The sequence below is a fragment of the Alternaria infectoria genome (assembly GCF_024043175.1).
Source record: "Alternaria infectoria strain BMP 0036 chromosome Unknown scaffold_16, whole genome shotgun sequence".
Lineage (NCBI taxonomy): Eukaryota > Fungi > Ascomycota > Dothideomycetes > Pleosporales > Pleosporaceae > Alternaria > Alternaria infectoria.
Window position 1 is genome coordinate 254,060 of NW_026250705.1, and position 17,677 is coordinate 271,736.

General features: G+C 52.5%; 7 protein-coding genes across 7 annotated transcripts; 4 read left to right on the plus strand and 3 right to left on the minus strand.

Annotated features, from left to right (window-relative positions):
* Nucleotides 1-166: 166 nt before the first annotated feature.
* On the minus strand, nt 167-1,414 carry J4E92_008330 (uncharacterized protein; the record flags this gene model as incomplete). Its single annotated transcript, XM_051499683.1, has 1 exon — nt 167-1,414. One exon carries the CDS (start codon nt 1,412-1,414, stop codon nt 167-169), a length of 1,248 nt encoding a protein of 415 aa, XP_051350059.1.
* A 314-nt stretch (nt 1,415-1,728) lies between these two features.
* J4E92_008331 (uncharacterized protein) lies at nt 1,729-4,756 on the minus strand (the record flags this gene model as incomplete). Its single annotated transcript, XM_051499684.1, has 2 exons — nt 1,729-4,421; nt 4,471-4,756. 2 exons carry the CDS (start codon nt 4,754-4,756, stop codon nt 1,729-1,731), a joined length of 2,979 nt encoding a protein of 992 aa, XP_051350060.1.
* Nucleotides 4,757-5,296: 540 nt separating this feature from the next.
* J4E92_008332 (uncharacterized protein) lies at nt 5,297-6,631 on the plus strand (the record flags this gene model as incomplete). The annotated part of the gene is made up of 2 exons (XM_051499685.1): nt 5,297-5,330; nt 5,451-6,631. The coding sequence occupies 2 exons, from the start codon at nt 5,297-5,299 to the stop codon at nt 6,629-6,631; spliced, it is 1,215 nt and encodes a 404-aa protein (XP_051350061.1).
* Nucleotides 6,632-7,126: 495 nt separating this feature from the next.
* J4E92_008333 (uncharacterized protein) lies at nt 7,127-7,917 on the minus strand (the record flags this gene model as incomplete). Its single annotated transcript, XM_051499686.1, has 2 exons — nt 7,127-7,817; nt 7,874-7,917. The coding sequence occupies 2 exons, from the start codon at nt 7,915-7,917 to the stop codon at nt 7,127-7,129; spliced, it is 735 nt and encodes a 244-aa protein (XP_051350062.1).
* Nucleotides 7,918-11,798: 3,881 nt separating this feature from the next.
* Nucleotides 11,799-13,453, plus strand: J4E92_008334 (uncharacterized protein; the record flags this gene model as incomplete). The annotated part of the gene is made up of 3 exons (XM_051499687.1): nt 11,799-12,344; nt 12,400-12,986; nt 13,039-13,453. The coding sequence occupies 3 exons, from the start codon at nt 11,799-11,801 to the stop codon at nt 13,451-13,453; spliced, it is 1,548 nt and encodes a 515-aa protein (XP_051350063.1).
* A 568-nt stretch (nt 13,454-14,021) lies between these two features.
* J4E92_008335 (uncharacterized protein) lies at nt 14,022-15,002 on the plus strand (the record flags this gene model as incomplete). The annotated part of the gene is made up of 1 exon (XM_051499688.1): nt 14,022-15,002. The coding sequence occupies one exon, from the start codon at nt 14,022-14,024 to the stop codon at nt 15,000-15,002; it is 981 nt and encodes a 326-aa protein (XP_051350064.1).
* A 1,423-nt stretch (nt 15,003-16,425) lies between these two features.
* On the plus strand, nt 16,426-17,501 carry J4E92_008336 (uncharacterized protein; the record flags this gene model as incomplete). Its single annotated transcript, XM_051499689.1, has 2 exons — nt 16,426-17,083; nt 17,128-17,501. The coding sequence occupies 2 exons, from the start codon at nt 16,426-16,428 to the stop codon at nt 17,499-17,501; spliced, it is 1,032 nt and encodes a 343-aa protein (XP_051350065.1).
* Nucleotides 17,502-17,677: the final 176 nt, after the last annotated feature.

A 17,677-nucleotide genomic window follows, 5' to 3' on the forward strand; every position in this document is an offset into this window, starting at 1 on the left:
AAATCGAGTTTACCGAGAATAATAAAGAGGAACGGAGTTCACAGTATTTGGTGTATGTAAGAATGTTGGTGTAGATATCATTGATTGAAATATATTCCCTGCCTCTCCATTCAATCTTGTCGATGGAGAAGCTATCATAACACCAATGATAGTTTGTTCCAACTGCTCATGTTTCAAGTAGAGCACGTTTCAGGTAGAACGTTAATCCCCACCGAGGAATTCGACATACATCCTCCATGTGATCTTTCACCATAGACGCGACACCCATGGTAGGTGGATCAGTCTTATTGTCCTTGCCAAACTCAACCTCCTGTTTAGTAGTTGTAATCATCGGGACTGTTTCGCAGAAGATGCCAGCGGGGGCTCCCTTAATCTTGGCAAGATCCGCGATGGGTGAGCGGATAGCAAAATGAGGTTTACCAGGGGCCAGTACCAGGGTGTTTTTGTCGACTTCAAGTAGGGCCTGGCACTTATCCATAAAGCTTATCGGAGTGACCGTTTCTTTTGCAAAATCTTCTATGCGCTGACGATCTTGCTGGTCGCATCTTGAATCCTCGAGGATCATTGGCACATGCACGTGAAGCTTGTGTTCTAGCCAATGGACTAGTTCGAAGGCAAGAAGGATAAGGTACTTTTCCAGACAAGGGTCGTCGCGACGAAGGCTGTCTGGATCCTCTTCGCCCTCGCTGCCGTACAGTTCGCCGAGTCCAAAGCAAACGACCTTGTTGATGTTGGCAGCTGGAAACTCTGCTGGCCACTTCTCGTCGAAAGTGCCCAAGAAGTTGTTGCGTACCAAGCTCTCTTTCCATGCTATGTTTACTTTTGTGTCCACTTGTAACAAACTGTCGATACGCCTATCAGATCGATCGCGAATCAGGCGAGGCCAGATATACATGTTGATCTTATTTTCCAGGAAGTATGGAAATGAGGTCAGGGGCGACGGTATCTCAGCGTGGTCCGGCCGCGCGGCAGACCGAGAGGCGAGCTCTTGTGTTGACGATACTTCTCTTTTTTTGAGAGGATTTGGTTGTATAGGTACATATACATTTTGGGAGTCGTCAGTCGCTTGTTGCGATAGGTCATTAAGTAGACCATAGGATAGAGGTGATAGTACCGGAGTACGACTTCGCGCATACGACGAAGAGGCGACATCGAGAGGCGTAAAGAAGCAGACGTCCTGCGTTTCGCGGGAAGTCAGGATTACCGTATGCAATTTCCCATTCATATCCATCAACTGGCGCGTATTGAATTCTTCTGTCAACGACGCAAACTGCTGCGCATTGTACTCGACGACTTTCTCCGTATGGAAATTTCGGGCTCCAAGCACTCTCTTCAAGTCATCCAGCTTTTGACAGAGTCCGGCATCCTCTGCAACTTCTTCTTGTACCCGTGCTTGTCCTTTTGCGCTTGACATGGCTAACGCGGTGGCGATATGTAACGCTTGTGAAAATGTCGAGAGGCAAATAATTACTAGAAGAAAGGATGCCCTGCAGTAGTCGTGAGTGCGTGTCAAACCCAGCGAGCTTTTATACGTCGCCGTGACTCTTCAGTATGCGCATTCGTATTCATATCTGGTTGTACCGTCAGTGCGCGTGAGTCAGTACATTCGCGTGCAGCACGGTCGTGAACTGCGCTTCGTGCGACGTTGGGAGGTATGAGATCCGAGCTGATTGTAAGTGTGACTCAGTATAGCATGTATAGTGGCGAGAGAAAGGCGTGTATCGCTGTTCATTTCTTCCACTTCCTCCAAGCATCTACAAACCTAACCTCCTTCTCTGCCGCATCGCGACCGCCCAATCCACCAGCTCCTTCACCCAAACCCCCAAGATCAACGAGAGGCACCATACTAGGCCGGCCATGCGCGCACATGAACGGAAACACACATGCCGCCAGGTTCCTTACCAACGCCTTGCAGTCATCGATACTAAGCTCATCGTTAAACATGATAGCGGAGCGACACGCGCGAGAGTTGATGAGATCGACGAGGCCTGGTGGGCAAGTGGCTAGACGTCTGACCCAGTCCGTGGAGTCGTTTCCGGATAAGCTGAATGCAGTGGGTAGAGGAGGGAGATGTGGATCTTCGGCGTACTTCCAGACTGTCGAGCGAAGGAAGGAGATTAGGACTTTGGGATCGGCTTTGCATCGTCCGGATATACCGGTTGGAAGAGCTGTGACGGATAAGACGTACTTCTCCTTGTCGGTGGTGCTGGAAAGAGATGCAGACGCTGTTGTCTGGAAGACATCGTAGAGAATACCCCACGCTGCGAACCTAGCGGCATGCGTTATGAAGTGTGTTCGTTCCTGCGGCGAAATTGCAAGCTGAGTTGGCTTATCCAGAACGACAGAGGCCACCTGCGCCTGGTAGCCGAGCTTGGACTGGTATTTTGTCTCTTCTGTTGTCGGACTGCAAAGTTGGCGAAGGAGCGACTCAACCTGCACACGCTCATCTGCTGCATGCTGATCGATTAGTACAAGGAGTCCCGCGCGCGCATCTTCCACTCGTGTTGAATCTTGCATCTTGACTAGAATAAACTTCTTGTCTACCTGCGCAATGGCTTGGGCATTCTGCAACCCTTCTCTCGACAATCTGCTGGAGCCACCCGTGGAAGTCTGGTTGAAAGCCTTGTCGATATCGATGCGAGAACAGCCATGTCTTGAATGATGGTGTCCGTAGTCAGCCTCATCTGCGTGCAATGCAGCTTGTTGTATACGCCTCTCGCTCGTCTTGAAGACGGGGTTCTCCCACGTGTCTAGTACATCATCAAGCCAGGGTGTCTTGCCAGCCACGGCCGTCGCAGCCCGTGTCGGTAATCGCATTGACCTATTCGATGTGTTCTGGGATGTCGAATTCGAGAGTATAGCTGAGTCGGTACTTGGCCGCGTGCGAGCGTCAGGGACCACGCAGCCTGTTCTAGCGTTCAGTAGATGCGTCTTCTTAGTCGTTGGATCAGTCCACAATATGGTATCGTCATTCTCCTTGTCATCGACCGCCAGGCTCTGTGCAGGCGGCGCTACGTCGTCGCGCTGTTCTTGTCCGCTCAGAGCACCTTGAGCTAGTGGCGCTACTTCGAAGTGGGCGAAAGCTTCGGAATTCGCGCCACGTGAAGTATCGAATGCGGCCTTGAATTTCTGCACGTTCAGGGTGCTGCTGAAGAACTCGGGCTTTCCACTCTTGATGCGTGACCACTCTGCGAAAGCTCCAGGTCCAGACCTGTTAACCGACTCGCGTGATGCTGCCTTTTCCGGGCGCTTCCTCTTGAGAGACTGTGACGAAGTTGACCTTTGGTTCGGTGTTGCCGAGTGGCTCCCAGTATCGTGTCCTCGGAAAGCTAAGTTGGTTGTTAGACTCTCTGTGGCTGGTGTGTTGACGAAAGAGCCCTCGGCAGGGCTAGAAGCAGTACCAGGCCGTTCGCGCTTCTTGCGAGGTTGCCGGGGCCTGAAGTGATGAACCGACAACCATTGAGTTACCATTGCACCCAGGACCTCCATCACGTTCTGTAGGTTCGCTTCATCTCCGATGAACTGATCTTCGGAAATGCTTCTCCTGCGAGCCTCCTTCAACGAGATGCGAAGGTGAAACATGGGATATCTGTCGACGTCTTTGCGTGCTTTGAGTTGCCTGTTTGTGTAACCATCCTGCTTGAAGCGCTTGTCTGTCTGTCGTCGAATTTTCTCTTGCTCATCGATGTCGGCGTCTTCCTCGATAGTACCAAAGCTGGACAATGCGAAGAGGCGATTGACTGCATCAAAAAGTTCGTTGTGACCGGCCTCCGCAGAAAGCGGTCGTATGCCCAGCGAGATAAACTGAACATGCTTGCTGGGTGCTGGAGTTAGTGATATAGCGCCCTTAATCGAGATGGCAGATGTCGAAGCCGACGCTGGTACCCACGACGCCCACTCATCGACGGTGATGTAGTTGGCCTGGGTCAATACGTTGAGGAGTGATGAGAGCTGTGCCGATCGTGGCTTCGCAATCTCACTTTCTTTTCTCTTTGTGGCTGCTTCCACGCCGGATATGCTGAGACTGAGCACCACCCTGTTGTCAACGTCCCGTATTCGAATAGCGACCGGACGCTGCCAACTGAGCAAGAGACCCGTTACGTCCCTCTTCAACCCGTCCCAGAGTCTGTCGTGTTCGGCTCTTTGCTCTGAAATTATCGACCGTTGCTTCACGCGCACGGGCATATTGCCGAACAAGTTCCGCACGGTGACGCGGGTGCCATGCCTGCCTGATATCTCGTGATGCGCCAACGCCGGAAGTTGCCTTTCCACGGCCTTGGATTGGTGGAACGTTATCGCGTTGTGTGAACGGTGTTGGTAGTGGTGCGATGAGATGGTCAGGAGTGACATAGCAGCGAGCGACGCGAGGAAGGTGCCATTGCGGCCAAGGAGAGGGTCGGTCGCACGGTACTTGGACGTGCCTGTCGCCGTCAATTATCTATCTACATGGCTTTCGGCGTGTGCACATACAGTAGAGCTTGCCCAGGCCTCCTTCTTCGCGAAACTCGAGGGGAGATACGCCGAGACCGTCATCTTCGACCGAGCATCCGCCGCGCGCGAAGTCAATCGCGGCTTCTACCTTGGTCGCTTTCGCATCCAAGGAGTTCTTCAGGAGCTCCAGCACAACTCCCGTAAGCGAGACAATTGCCGTCGACGACTTGATTTGGGCGATCACCTCGGCGGGCAGGGGCAGTATAGTTCGCCTGGGAGCATTGGGGATAGTATGTTTGGCGCCAATGGACGTGTTTCGGGTCATGACGTAGTGATAAGTCTGGCGGGCGCCCCCTCAGCCCTCGTTGTTTGATGACCCGTGTTCGATCATGTTAAGGGGTCGCGCCGTGATCAGTGTTGAGTTTGGGTGGGCGATAACATGGAGATCTACAGAACATACGCAATCGTGTGTCGTGAAGGGAACCTGGCGGCTTAGCGCGGCGGGCGGCAGGTGCGCTGGGGAAAAGGGTCAGGGTCCAGCCGGAGATATGAGCAGGAGCGACCAGCAGCTCCTCGCTCTTTCCCCATCAGCGCAACCTCCCGGCCCCGACCGCGTAACCCAGACTGCCTCAATCGCCTCGGATTACTCATAGCAGCGATAGGACTTGCTGCTTCGCCATCCGATTCTCGCGCCCGACCGCCTGCGCTGGCTTTCACGACGCACACCGCGCTACCGACAGCCGCGTCCCCATTACTCCAGTAGATTCGACGTGGGATCGTCAGACTAAACGTGGCATCCCGCGCCTAACTAGCCCAACGACCTCCTTCACTCACCACCGGCACTCTATATTTGGCAGCCGGCATAATGGCTACGGCCGAAGCTGCGTCGAGACCCCATGGTACGGTGAACTAGTCTTGCACAGCCATTGTCTCAGACAACTACCCAAATTATATCCTCCCTACACCACGCCCGCTCTCCCCTCGCCAAATTATGCTCACCATGCTAACGCGATACAAAGACCGACATGCGCGCAAGCGACCCTTTGCGGGTTGGATGAAGCGCCTGGCCAATCTGAAGCCCTCCTCATCCGACGCCCCAGGCAAGAAGGGCAACACGGTCAAGAAAGGCGCCCCAAAGAACAACCCCTATCCTGAGTCTGGCTACATCAACACCAACGTACCACCCGCCGATAACTCTTCCGTCACGACCCCGGCCACATTACGATCGCACGACAGCTATACGTCCATAGAGGAGCCCGCAGCCGGACAGCGACAGGCGATAGACAAGAGCAACAAGTCAACAGCACCCACGGTCGCCACAGTCCCCGAGACAGTACACTCGTCACGATCAAAGGCGGAGACAGGCGGCAGCAACTTTGTCAACGGCGGCAGCACTTTCTCGTCCCCGCACGGCTCAGAGCACTCCCTCACCACCACCCTGACCACCATACAATCGACCGCGCCCTCAAATATCCTCAACCTCGGCCAAGCGCAACCCCAGAACAATGCGACAACCACAAGCACCACGCCCGTGCACTTTTCGCACCAGTTCCCCACCTCCCCGCCGCCGTCAGCCATACCGCCGCATCTGGCGCCCCAGCAGCCGCAGCAGCAGCAGCCCAACTCATATCAGGGCGCCACCGCGAACAACATCCTCACCGATAACGCGTCCATCCTCACACTCGCCTCATCCTCGAAGCGCCGCCGTCGCAACTCCGTAGATACCAATGCCTCGATGCGCGCACTAGCCCCGTCGTCGCATTACGGCGGCAGTCGCGAATCGCTGCCCCTCAGCGTACTATCAGCGAACCCCGACGCCATATACTCGCCCTCCGGCAGGCCAAGCAACGTCAGCGCCTTCGTGAACGCCGAGCGCGCTAGCGTCTACTCAGCGTCTGGCGTCACAGCCCCAGTCCTGCCCAGCGAGCGCAACAGCTACTACGCGACCAAGCAAGCCGACGGCCTCAGCGTGCGCAGCGGGCTCCTTGGCCACGGCCGCACTGATAGTATCAGCAGCATGCGCGCCACGCCCACCAGCCCGCTCGCTAGCCCTCGCGAAAACCCCATGGGTCCCGCACGCATCAGCCGAAAGAGCTCAGAGTGGAAGGACGCGAGGGAAGCGAGCGACGAGGACGAGGCGCCAGCGAGCCCGATCGTGGAAGAGCACGAGGATAAACCCACACGGAATGCTCAGACCTGAGTCAGTCCCAATGAAACAGGCGCACGAGTACAAAGTTACGATAACCGAGATACCAACATTGGCGTTGATGGGGTTAGGATTGGCGGGTGGGCTGTGTCACGATATTCGGATTAATAGGGCAGCAAGGAATACGGTTCCTGGTACTGGTGACTCTTGGATGCTACGAGGATGGCGTTAGCATGAGGTTGGGCTGGATGGGTGGGTGGGTTTGTGGTATTTTGGCTTCTTCATCTTATACCCTAGTATCGAATGGAGCTTTTTTTTTTCTTTGCGAAGTGAGTGCACGATGATGTGTTTGGGTGTGTCGACTCGGGAAGGCGCGACTACCTAGGTGTGCGGTGGCGTACGAACGGCAGGTGCAACCATCCTGTACAGTAGGTTTCAATGATTTGATTGACGTTCTACTTCACATATAAAGTCGTCTAGCAAAAGGCGCAAATGTGGCAACTTCTACTGCATGATCGTTGCTCATCTAGCGCACGTCTGTCACGCGCTTCATTCTGTAGCCTCTTCAGTCTTTTCCTCCATGTAGAAAGCCTCTGCTTCCAGCGGATAAATCCAATGCTTGTAGGTACGATACATAGAATCCCGAAACGCAGCAAACCTGAGCATAACTCGAATCAAGAAATCCTGAGGAAGCTCGGCACGTAGCCCTTGTTCCTCTGCGTCGTCGGCGCCCACTTCCCATCGCAAGCATTGGTTGTCGACCATGACAGTCAAGATTTCGCTGTCTTCCTTGAAATTGTCCCAGGCGAAGATTATCTGGTCGTACCTGACTCCACTATCGCATTTTGCCAGGTGGTCAATGTACTGATTATGGGTTGTGCGCTCGAACGCCGGGGCGAGGAATCGGTTTCCGAAGACGCATGCTTTGAGTAGCCCGAGGCCGTACTCGTGTTCTACTTCGTTGTATCCTTCGTCACCTTTGTCACCTTTGTCACGAGCAATGTGGGCGAAGTCTCGGCTTTTGACAGGAAGTGACTGGGCGTACAGCCAGTGCACAAAGATGTTGAACACTTCGACTTCGACGTCCTCGAGTGTTACACCCTCGTCCGACTCCTTCCAGCGGCCATTGAATGCGGTTCGAAAGTACTCGGAGTGGTGACAGATGATGTCCTTGTGGATGTTATAGCGCTTCTTCTCGGGACCGATGAAGATGGTGACGATCTCGCCTTGGGCCGCAGCTCTACCCATTGGGTCAGTGACTGCGATAGCTCCAGTTGCGATACGCAGATTACTTACCCATATACAGGAGAGACCGGAGGTACTTGCGACTTGTCTGCCATGGCGCTGTTGAATTTGTATGGTTATGGTGGTGCGGAGATAGAGGGAGGTAAGGTGGGAGGAAGAGTCGGTGCAGACTACTCGCGGCTTGGTCGAACTTCAGAAGTGAAGCTGGGTGTAGCGAACACTAGTCCAGAAATAATCCTAGCGTTTCCCAATCTCTTTCATTGCCTTTCAAATCATGAAGTGCTTTGGAGAATACGTCGTGTGGTGTGAAGCATCTTCGAGGGGGTATGAGGTAGCGTGTGGGACTTCAAGTAGGTTGCGGCGGTGTTAAGTGAGTTCATGGGGCTAATTATATAGCCACATGGGTTTCTGGAAGCTTGTTACGAGGCTATGAGAAAGCTTAACTACCCCCTGGGTTCGGTGGGTTGCTTCATTCCGTCGTGGCAGAGGTCGATGTAGCCGTCTCGCACTGATCGATTTCAGGGGATATATGTCTTGTAACTACCTCTTGAGCCTATGCTTTGGAGACACCTAGAGTTATTTCAATGTACGTTCTGATACTGGTCGATGTTTGAGTGAAATACATACCATATCTACCCCCAAACCTCTCCAGCCATTTCCAAAGTGCCGTCTGACACTGCCCCAGTTCAAGTGATATACACCCGATACATGTCACCCAAACCATCCTACATGATGCTACAGTACTGTCTCAACCTCCTCCCAACTTCTCCAACTTCCTTCCATCTGGTGAAAGATGGGATGAAAGACATAGTGGGCTGTGCGGTGAAGAGTCAAATGTGACTAACATGGCGAAGAGTCAACACCACGCAGCCACCACACAGTCACAACACTGTATGTGACTGTTATACGTATGAATCACTGTATGAATATGTCTGGTATAAGAGTGGAGGGGAGTGGCATCTGGTTGTTACTACGCACGCCCTCCAGTACGCTACCTATCCGAGACGATATCAGACGAAATTTTGTAGCAGCAACCCTTCAGCTCGCACCCAACTAGAACAGCCTTATATATATCATGCCAACTGGATCGAATACCATTGTTGATGCCAAGATAAAACAAGAGATACAGCGCAGCAAGGACTTGTTCGCTTCCAGCATCAAGCAGTTTCACAACTTCGAGAAGACTAGCGACGCGATCAAAGCAGCCAAAGACAAATTCGAGAAGCATCAATCACATATAAACGCCTCAAGCGATACTCTACTGGAAGGTCTCTCTCATCTGAACGACCATTTGGATGCTCGGCAAGCAAAGTTTTTGCTCATTGCAGACGATGCAACCCTCGAGAAAGCATGGCAGGAAACCAGAGACATGTTGGAGTTGCTTCTTCAATGACAAACAACGCGACATCAATTGCATTCCTATGGTACGTCCTACGAGATCTGAGTTACGTTTGCAAGCGCTGATCATGTATTCCCAATCACAGACGCTCTCCTCTCATCTAATCACAACCGTCTGGGCCGAGCATCCATCGAACCACTCTCCGACTTCGCAGCCGAACATCGGGTTACCTATACCAACACGTTGGAAAGAATTGGACGAATCGGGGAGGAGATCCAAGACCAGCATGCAACGGCGTCGCAGTGAAACATCGTGAAAGCGAACGATAAGTAGTCCATACAAGAGTCCGCTTTCACTCCACGGATCAGTTGGCCACCATCTTGATTCGTCGTCATGGAGCATAACGCTATATCGGGTGTCGTCGCCCTGGTCGGGCCCAAGGCGAATATAACCTTTCCATTCATCCCATCGAAGTTTACAAAGTGGGCCTGTGGCCACGATGTGTCCGCCCGTGACTTGACCCCATTCGTCCCACGCATACTTTACATCGACGTCTAGTATCGTGGTTTCGCATTTGTACGCATCGATCCATATGCGGTCTTCCCATGTGACTGCGCCGTCGATAGAGGCCCATGACCAGGTCGGTGCTCGATACGGTTTTGGACGTGGGCCTGGCCCCTTTTCACTGATTCTCCACAATAAAGTCTCTGGTAGATGGCTGTCCCAAAGTCCAGCGATATATCTTACCCTGTTGTTCACTCTTCCACGCCACGTGGTCCACACATCTTGTGCCATTCCAGATATAGCTATTAACTTATCACTCGGATACGTGAGATTGGCCTTCGAATAGTCGGTGACCAATGCCTGCCACACCATCTGCATCTGTACCACGGCCGATAGGTTCGATAGCCCCGGAAGGCGATTGTGTATGACTGAAGATATCGATGAGCAGTCACTCGTCTGCTGATATACGGACTTGGGCAATGTACAAATGGAACCTGTGAGGCCACGCGGAAGACCTTGAGGACATGATTCACAGTAGTTAGCGGAACGACATTCCCAGAATATCTGCCCTTTGCCAAAGTGCAAAACCCGTTTCGAGAGCTGTCGTTCTTGAAAGATCCATGCACGCTTGAAGGCCGCTGTCTTCTGAAGTTCCCGACCGAAGTCGTCTTCGTGAACGATATGCCAGCTCGGGCCTAAACCTTGACACTCCCGTTGCCGCCAATCGAAACCATCGAAGGAAGGACACATTGGATATGGGCCGATTTCAGCTGGGTCGCGGTCGAAGTAGAATCCCTCGCTTGCATCTTCAGCTCCCGATGCTGATAGGTTTAAAGCGGAGTTGCGATAGACCTTGTGCATTCGCACTGATTCTGTCTGCCAGTCTGGATGATCATCTTGTATCTGATTGGAAAGGGTCAGCAACCAGCCCCTAGCGCTTGAGTTGAGAGATCATCGTACTATGCACAAGGAGTCTATCCATATGTACCGCAACCCAAACGATCTGCAAAGGGCGATAGCATGTTGGAACGTCAATGGAAGTGAAAGAAGATTGATTCCTTCTTGGGATTGGATGTAATTTGCGCCAAGTAGTTTGATCATCGGTTTAGACCCCCAGCAGTGGCTCAGAGTGGCGTAGCCACCTTGCAGGTTTTGTTTTGTTGTAACAATCAGTCTCGGATCGGACGTGTTCGGCATTACCTCTAGCAGCCTTGTCGGATACCATATCGTAGATGCATCATCGCGACAACTCTCATGAGATTCTCTGCAATGCTTGAACCACTGCCTTGCCAAGCCCAGGACCTTTGGAGAGCCCGAATTAGAAGGAGCCATGCGGAATGGTTCTCTCAATATGTCTGGTGTAGTTAGCACCGATCCGTCGCTAATAGCACATACCTACTCGGAGCGTATGGAACACAGTGAAAGACGTCGAGTGGTATCCTAGCCAGATCATCGTCTTCTTGCCCTCCTCGATAGAACCTGATTGACGTGGTCTGCAAAGAATCACCAGCTTCCGGTGCGCTAGTGGTCATCTTTCCGCTCTGGCTGCGTGCGTCACCTCACCAACATCCAGGCCTCAAAGTTCGTTCCCCAGGGCCGACACGGCTTCGAGTCCGCTTCGACGCATACATTCTTTCTCTCGAAAGGGACTTCCGTCCTTACAAGCTTATCACCGACCATTGAAATTATCGTCTTCAGCCTAGTTTGGGTTGGCTGGCATGACACCTAGCAGGTCGTTCATGTCGCACACCAACTACGACACGAACATGTCGCTTCTGTGGTATGGAATGCAACCTCCGACCCCGCGTTGTGCTGGTAGATCGGAAAACGGTGCCCGTACCTGCGTATGTACCCCGCGACAACATCCATTCTAGCGTTCGCTACCCCGCCACGCCATCGGAGAACATGTGGAAGAGGGGTGTGACCGCTGTATGATTTCATGTCGAATCACATGTGTGAATTGTTCAAAAGGCGCTGGCGATGCTTCTCCGGGCGACATGTTAGTGTCCTACATCGTAAGGGTACTTGACGATCCTTTGGAGCGATGGATACTTCACGGATATATCTATTATCGGCATCGCAGTTTCGCTTTCTAGTTGATCCAGTGTATTCGCATTCTGAAATTTCTGCATGATGTCTACGAAAGACTCTAGTCTGCACCTCTTCTCATACTTTACGATATCTAATATCCTCCTAGCACTCGTGGCATATACTACCGTAAGATGTGTCTACCAGATCATTTACTATCGATACTTCCACCCGCTACGACACTTCCCGGGTCCCTTCTGGGCCAGCGTAACACGGCTATGGATCGCCTATCATAACATCAAAGCTGATGAATGCGAGGTCGAACTCGCCCTACACCGCAAATACGGCCCCGTCCTTCGCGTTACGCCTACCCTACTGTTGGTTTCCGATGCTACCAAGCTTCCTGAAGTGTACAACCGTCAATCGAACAAGTCAAATCATTACATTACCGGCAGCTTCGGCAAGACCGAGAGCTTGTTCAATATGCGGGAACACAAGCACCATGCCCACTTTCGCAAGATCGCTGCTGGCCCATATAGTTTCAGCAACGTCAGGAAGATGGAAGGGCTAGTGGACGATCGCATCCAGCAGTGGACTGACAAGCTGGAGGAAGTCTTTGGCGATGGCAGTAGATTTGACTTTGCGCCGTGGGTATGCTTCACACTATCGTTATGCTGGCGATCAGGGGCACTGACACTTTATATAGGCAGTATACATGGCATATGACATCATATCGGAGATTGGCTTTGGCGCACCCATCGGATTCATCGAGAGCGGCTCCGATATCGACGGCTTGATCAAAGGCTTCCACGATGGTCTGCTTCCTTTCGGTCTAATGGCTCGGCTCTGGCCGTTCACACAATGGGCGAAAGGCACATGGTTGGGCGAGAAATATCTTGTGGCGAAGCCCGAGGACGACTCTGGTATTGGCACGCTGATGCGTTTCCGTGACAAGCTCATTGCCAAGCGAATCCAAGATATCGAAGCTGGAAAGGTCGACAGAGTCGATCTGCTACAGACTTTCCTGGATGCAAGGACAGAAGATGGCGCACCGCTGGATTTGGACTACATCAAAGCTGAAATCCTTCTCGTATTGCTCGCGGGTGCTGATACGACGGGGACTGCATTTCAAGCGATGATTGCGTACATTACCTCTGATGCTCAAGTATATGCGAAGTTGATGGAAGAGTTAGATCGCGTCACTCGGGAGGGCAAACTGAGCCCCATGCCGCAGTATGACGAAGTGTTGGAGCATTGTCCATACTACGTTTCTTGCGTCAAAGAAAGCATGCGGTAAGCCATACTCATCTTTTCCACTGTTACTCCCATGTACTGACGAATACAGTCTCTGTCCCTCCGCTCCGAATATCTTCCCTCGCGTTGTGGGTTCGTCAGGGATGCACCTGCATGGCCGCTACGCGCCGTCCGGTACCGAAATAACCTGCAACCCCTGGCTCGTGCACCGCGATGAGAAGATCTATGGTGCAGATGCCTGTGATTTCCGTCCAGGAAGGTGGCTCGAAAGCGAAGAAAAAGCAAAGGAGTACAATAAGTACAACATGGGCTTCGGATATGGTGCAAGAGTCTGCCTTGGAAAAGACATCGCGCTCATGGAGTTGTACAAGGCTCCGTTACAATTCTTCAGGATGTTCAAGATTGAGATCGACGAAAGCCGCAAAGGTAATTTTGTAGTCAAAGGTGGTGTAGGATTCTGGGAGGACATGTGGATCGGTATCAAGCGGCGGAAGACGGCGTCGTGATACAATAGATCGAGATGGCCGTTAAGTATCTGCTAGTCAGTACTCAGCGCTGTAGTCCTCAAATCTAAATGATGAATCGGACAATGGTGCGCGTTGACGCAATGACGAGCTGGTGATCTAGACCATCCCGTCCGGACCTCGTCACGTGTTGGCGCGGCGATCTACCGCTAGCGGGATCTTGGCGAAACAACTCGAAACGACCGCAATTACGCTACCCATTCTACGGTCCGCGCCTCAGCAACCCAACCACTCGCAGCTCTCACCTTGCCTTTGTACAGGCGCGGCGGCCCCCGCACTGGGGTGCACTGCAAATGTTTCCGAGATGATCCTCGATTGGCGCCGTCTTCTTGGTCCAGGCCTCAGGCCCCAGCGGAAATGGCTTGTTTCATTGCCCGCCTGGTTATATAGGGGAGCAACTCCAACATGACGACGACCTGCTACCGCTTTCACGATCATTCGCATCGATTACATTCTTTTTACCGTCTCTCACAGACACACTGACCTGGTTCGCTGGTCGTTCGCTCTTTAATTCGTTCCTCGCTTTGTTTGATCATCTGCTAGCATCATGATGCACTCTGCTTTCTTTTTTTCCCTGCTTGCCGGTACGGCCTTTGCTCAGTACGGCGATAACAGTTACAACGCCCCTGCTGGAGGCTCGAAGCCTGCTCCCTCCGTTACAACGCCTGCTGGGTACGGCACGCCCGTCCCGAACCCGATTGCGTCCCTGGTGCCCATAGTACCCATCGTCTCTGTTATTACATCCGCCCTCGGAGCTATACCCTCAGGATTCCTTCCCGACAATGATCTGCCGAACCCTTTCAAGTCCATCTACATCCCGGCGTCCCAGCTGTTCAACCCTGCTATCGCACCTGCGTTCACCGAAACTGCCGCGGTCCCTCTTCTGTCCCTCTTGCCGGTCTACTCTACCGCATCCAGCTCGTCCGTTGTCGAGCCTACCGGCTCTGCTGAATATCCGGTAGCTCCTCCTACCGTCAAGCCATCCAAGCCTGCAACCTCCACGACTTGCACCGAGAGCAAGGCCCAGAGCACCCGCGTACCCCTTGACGCTACCCGTTCATCGGCTGCCCCTCAGAAGCCTACCGGCGCAAGCTCGGCAGCTATCTCTACCGTTGCGACACCGAAACCCGCAACCTCTACATCTTGCACCAAAAGCAAGGCTCAAAGCACTCGCGTGCCCCTTGACGCTACCGCTTCGTCGCCTTCTCCTCAGCGCCCTACCGGTACAGACTCAGCAGCAGCCTACCCCACCGGAACCGGCATGCGTCCCTCTAGCAACACACGACCCTCCGGCACTCCTCGCCCAGACTACTTCCACAACGGCAACCGTCCCCAAGGTGGCTATGGCTGGGGCCGCCCGAGGCCTTCTGGCAAGTGGCCTCACGCCTACCCCAAGCCTACCCATGCTGCTCATCGCCCCACCAAGCCCTCTGCTGCTCAGGGCTACGGAGGTGCCAAGGCCAGCAGCACGCCTTGCACTTTGGAGACCAGGGTCAGGCCCAAGGCGACCCCCGCCCCTGTTCACTACTAGAGAGCAAATACAACTTGAAGGTATCGCTTCCTGAATTATAATCATGTAAACGTAGTTCATGTATATACCTTATTATCCACAGACCTCCGAGTGGGGTAATACAGCACATGCAGTTGATAGGCGATGTGCTTGTTGCGGTTGTCATTGCTCGGTTTCTTGTCTCATGTGCATTTGACTGATCTCGTTATTCCTCACTGCTTTCAAATTTATGCTGATCGATGTTCTTAGTATACTCGTTCACCATCTCAATCGTGTCCAAGATCTTACTCAGTGTCGACGCGATCCACTCATCTTTTGCTCATCATGATCGCCTAATCGGTCCAGATTCATCGCGATGAGTATCGACCCCGTTGGGTGAGATTCAAGGTAATTTGGTGCCCTATCTCACAGTATGTGACCCAGCTAACATATCTTAGGCAGGCTGGAAGAGCACCGGCAGCAAGCTATCAAATCAATCGTCAACCAACTGGGCAGTCTCATCAAACGTCTTGAAGAAGGCCAAGAGTGTTGCAGCACGGCTTGTCGGGCTTCCCTTCTGGGTACCTTGATATTGTTCCAGCGATCTGGTGGACTGACCTCTGCCCTTGGAGATAACATCTCACCGCCTTACTACGGTACCAGGCTCCAGGGAGCCTGTGATGCTGTGCGAGCTATGACAATCCAGGAGAAAGTCGATAGTTATTGGCACAACGAGATGTACACTCACGAGAATCAGCCCATCGGGGTGTGTCGGGACTGCGACTTTGGAGATCTGTTCGATGGGATTATGAAGAAGGTCGATGAGGATCTGATGATCAAACTTGATGTCAATCCCTCCAAACTCCGCTGATCCTGGAATTGAGAGTTCGTAGAAGTCATTCGAGATGCCGATTTCGACGCAGGATAATATTGGACAGGCATGTACCAGACAGCGAATGAAGGGTAGCCGAAAGAAGAAAGGTGCAAAACTGCTAGGATCTTTGGACACCGTATCTCACAGTTAGATCAGATTGTCAAAAGACAGCCTAACCTTCGAATAGAATGTTGGTGTCACACCGAGTGCAATGTGTCTCATAATCAAGGTGTCAACCTGTCATCACAGAACACTTATACTGACGCCGTCTACTATGACTCTTCTGTAAACCAGCTACATATGGTTGCCATCCACTCCATTCACCCGTACTGCGATGACGCACAGCCAAAAGAAGCTACCTACTACTATGCGGTTTTCTGTGCCCACTGATACGTCTTAGGTGAGCTCGACTGCTGTACTAATCCTCCACTTCTGTTCTTAGCAGCGCATACCAGCTAGTGGGCTTGGCGAGCAAACGCGCAGTCTTTCACCACCTACCCAATACGCTACACTCACACGCCGACTTGACCCTTTCAATTCGCCAGACCAACACGTTCACGTAAACCTTACCCCACGCACGCCTTTGTCACAATGGGCGAAAAACCAAAGCTCGTAACAATCGACCCAAACGGCGACATGTTAATCAAGCTCAAATACCGGAGTACAACGCAGTCGAAGTGGAAAAACGAGAGCGAATCCGTGGACAATTGGATCGCCCAGGCAGAGGCCGCCAAAGCGATGATCGAGAACGAGACTGCGCAACCGGAGCAGAAACCCACCGAAGTCCACTACCTCGTATCCTCGCGCCAGTTGCGCATCGTGTCACCTTACTTCGAAAAAATGTTCAAACGGAACTACGACGAGACTGTTCCGAATAGCGAGGACGGTCTATATCACGTACGAGCGCAGCAGTGGAACCCGCATGCCCTTGCCATCATGCTCAACATTGCGCATCTGCAGTTCGCGGCTATACCGAAGGAAGTCAGCGTGCAATTGTTTGTTGCGCTGTTCCTGGTTGCAGATTACTACCAAATGGAGGATGCGTTGAGGTTGTTTACGAAAGAGTGGCAGGGTCAGCTACAGGAGCAGTCGATTCCCGAATGTTACGGCGAAGAGTCGATGCTGTGGATGTTCTTGGGTGTGAAGTTGAAGGATGGGATGATATTCCATACCATGGCGTCTATGGCAATGAGGCAGGCGTGTCATCCGATACAGTTCTTGGATCTGCCTTTCCCACGCGGTGAAAAAGGTAAGTCAACCACCTTGGCTATGAGGACGTATTAACTCCTACAGGTGTGGGTAAGCTGGACAGAATGAGGTGCAAAGCTATCCAAGAGCTACTGGCTGGCGCCCAAGAGCTCAACCAAGATCTATACGAGGGCAACGCAGGATGCGATTTCGGATGTTCGGCGACGATGTTGGGATTCCTACAAAAAAGCTTGTGGGACCACAAGCTGCTGAGTCGCATCGAGAAACATGACCAACATCCTTTCGAAGGACTTTCATTCGATGTGCTCTACCAGAACTTGTGCGAGATCAAGAACGTCGTTTATGTTCAGAGTTCCGGTATCCTTGTGCGGGCCGGTTGTTGTCAAATTTCCGACATTCTTCTTCCAATCTGCGAAGAAGCCGAAGCTCACCTGGAGTTGGACTTTTCGTCGTTTTGACCAGAACATTACGAACTGGTAGCTCAGCATCCTGATCTACTGTCTTTTCAGGACTGGGTATCACCATCACACAGCATGACTAGCATGATCGTGCGGTATGCGTCGTTAATCTCTATGATGGAAGAGGTGCGGATGAGGTTTGCGACAGCGTGGTGGTGACATGAGCATGGTGGACG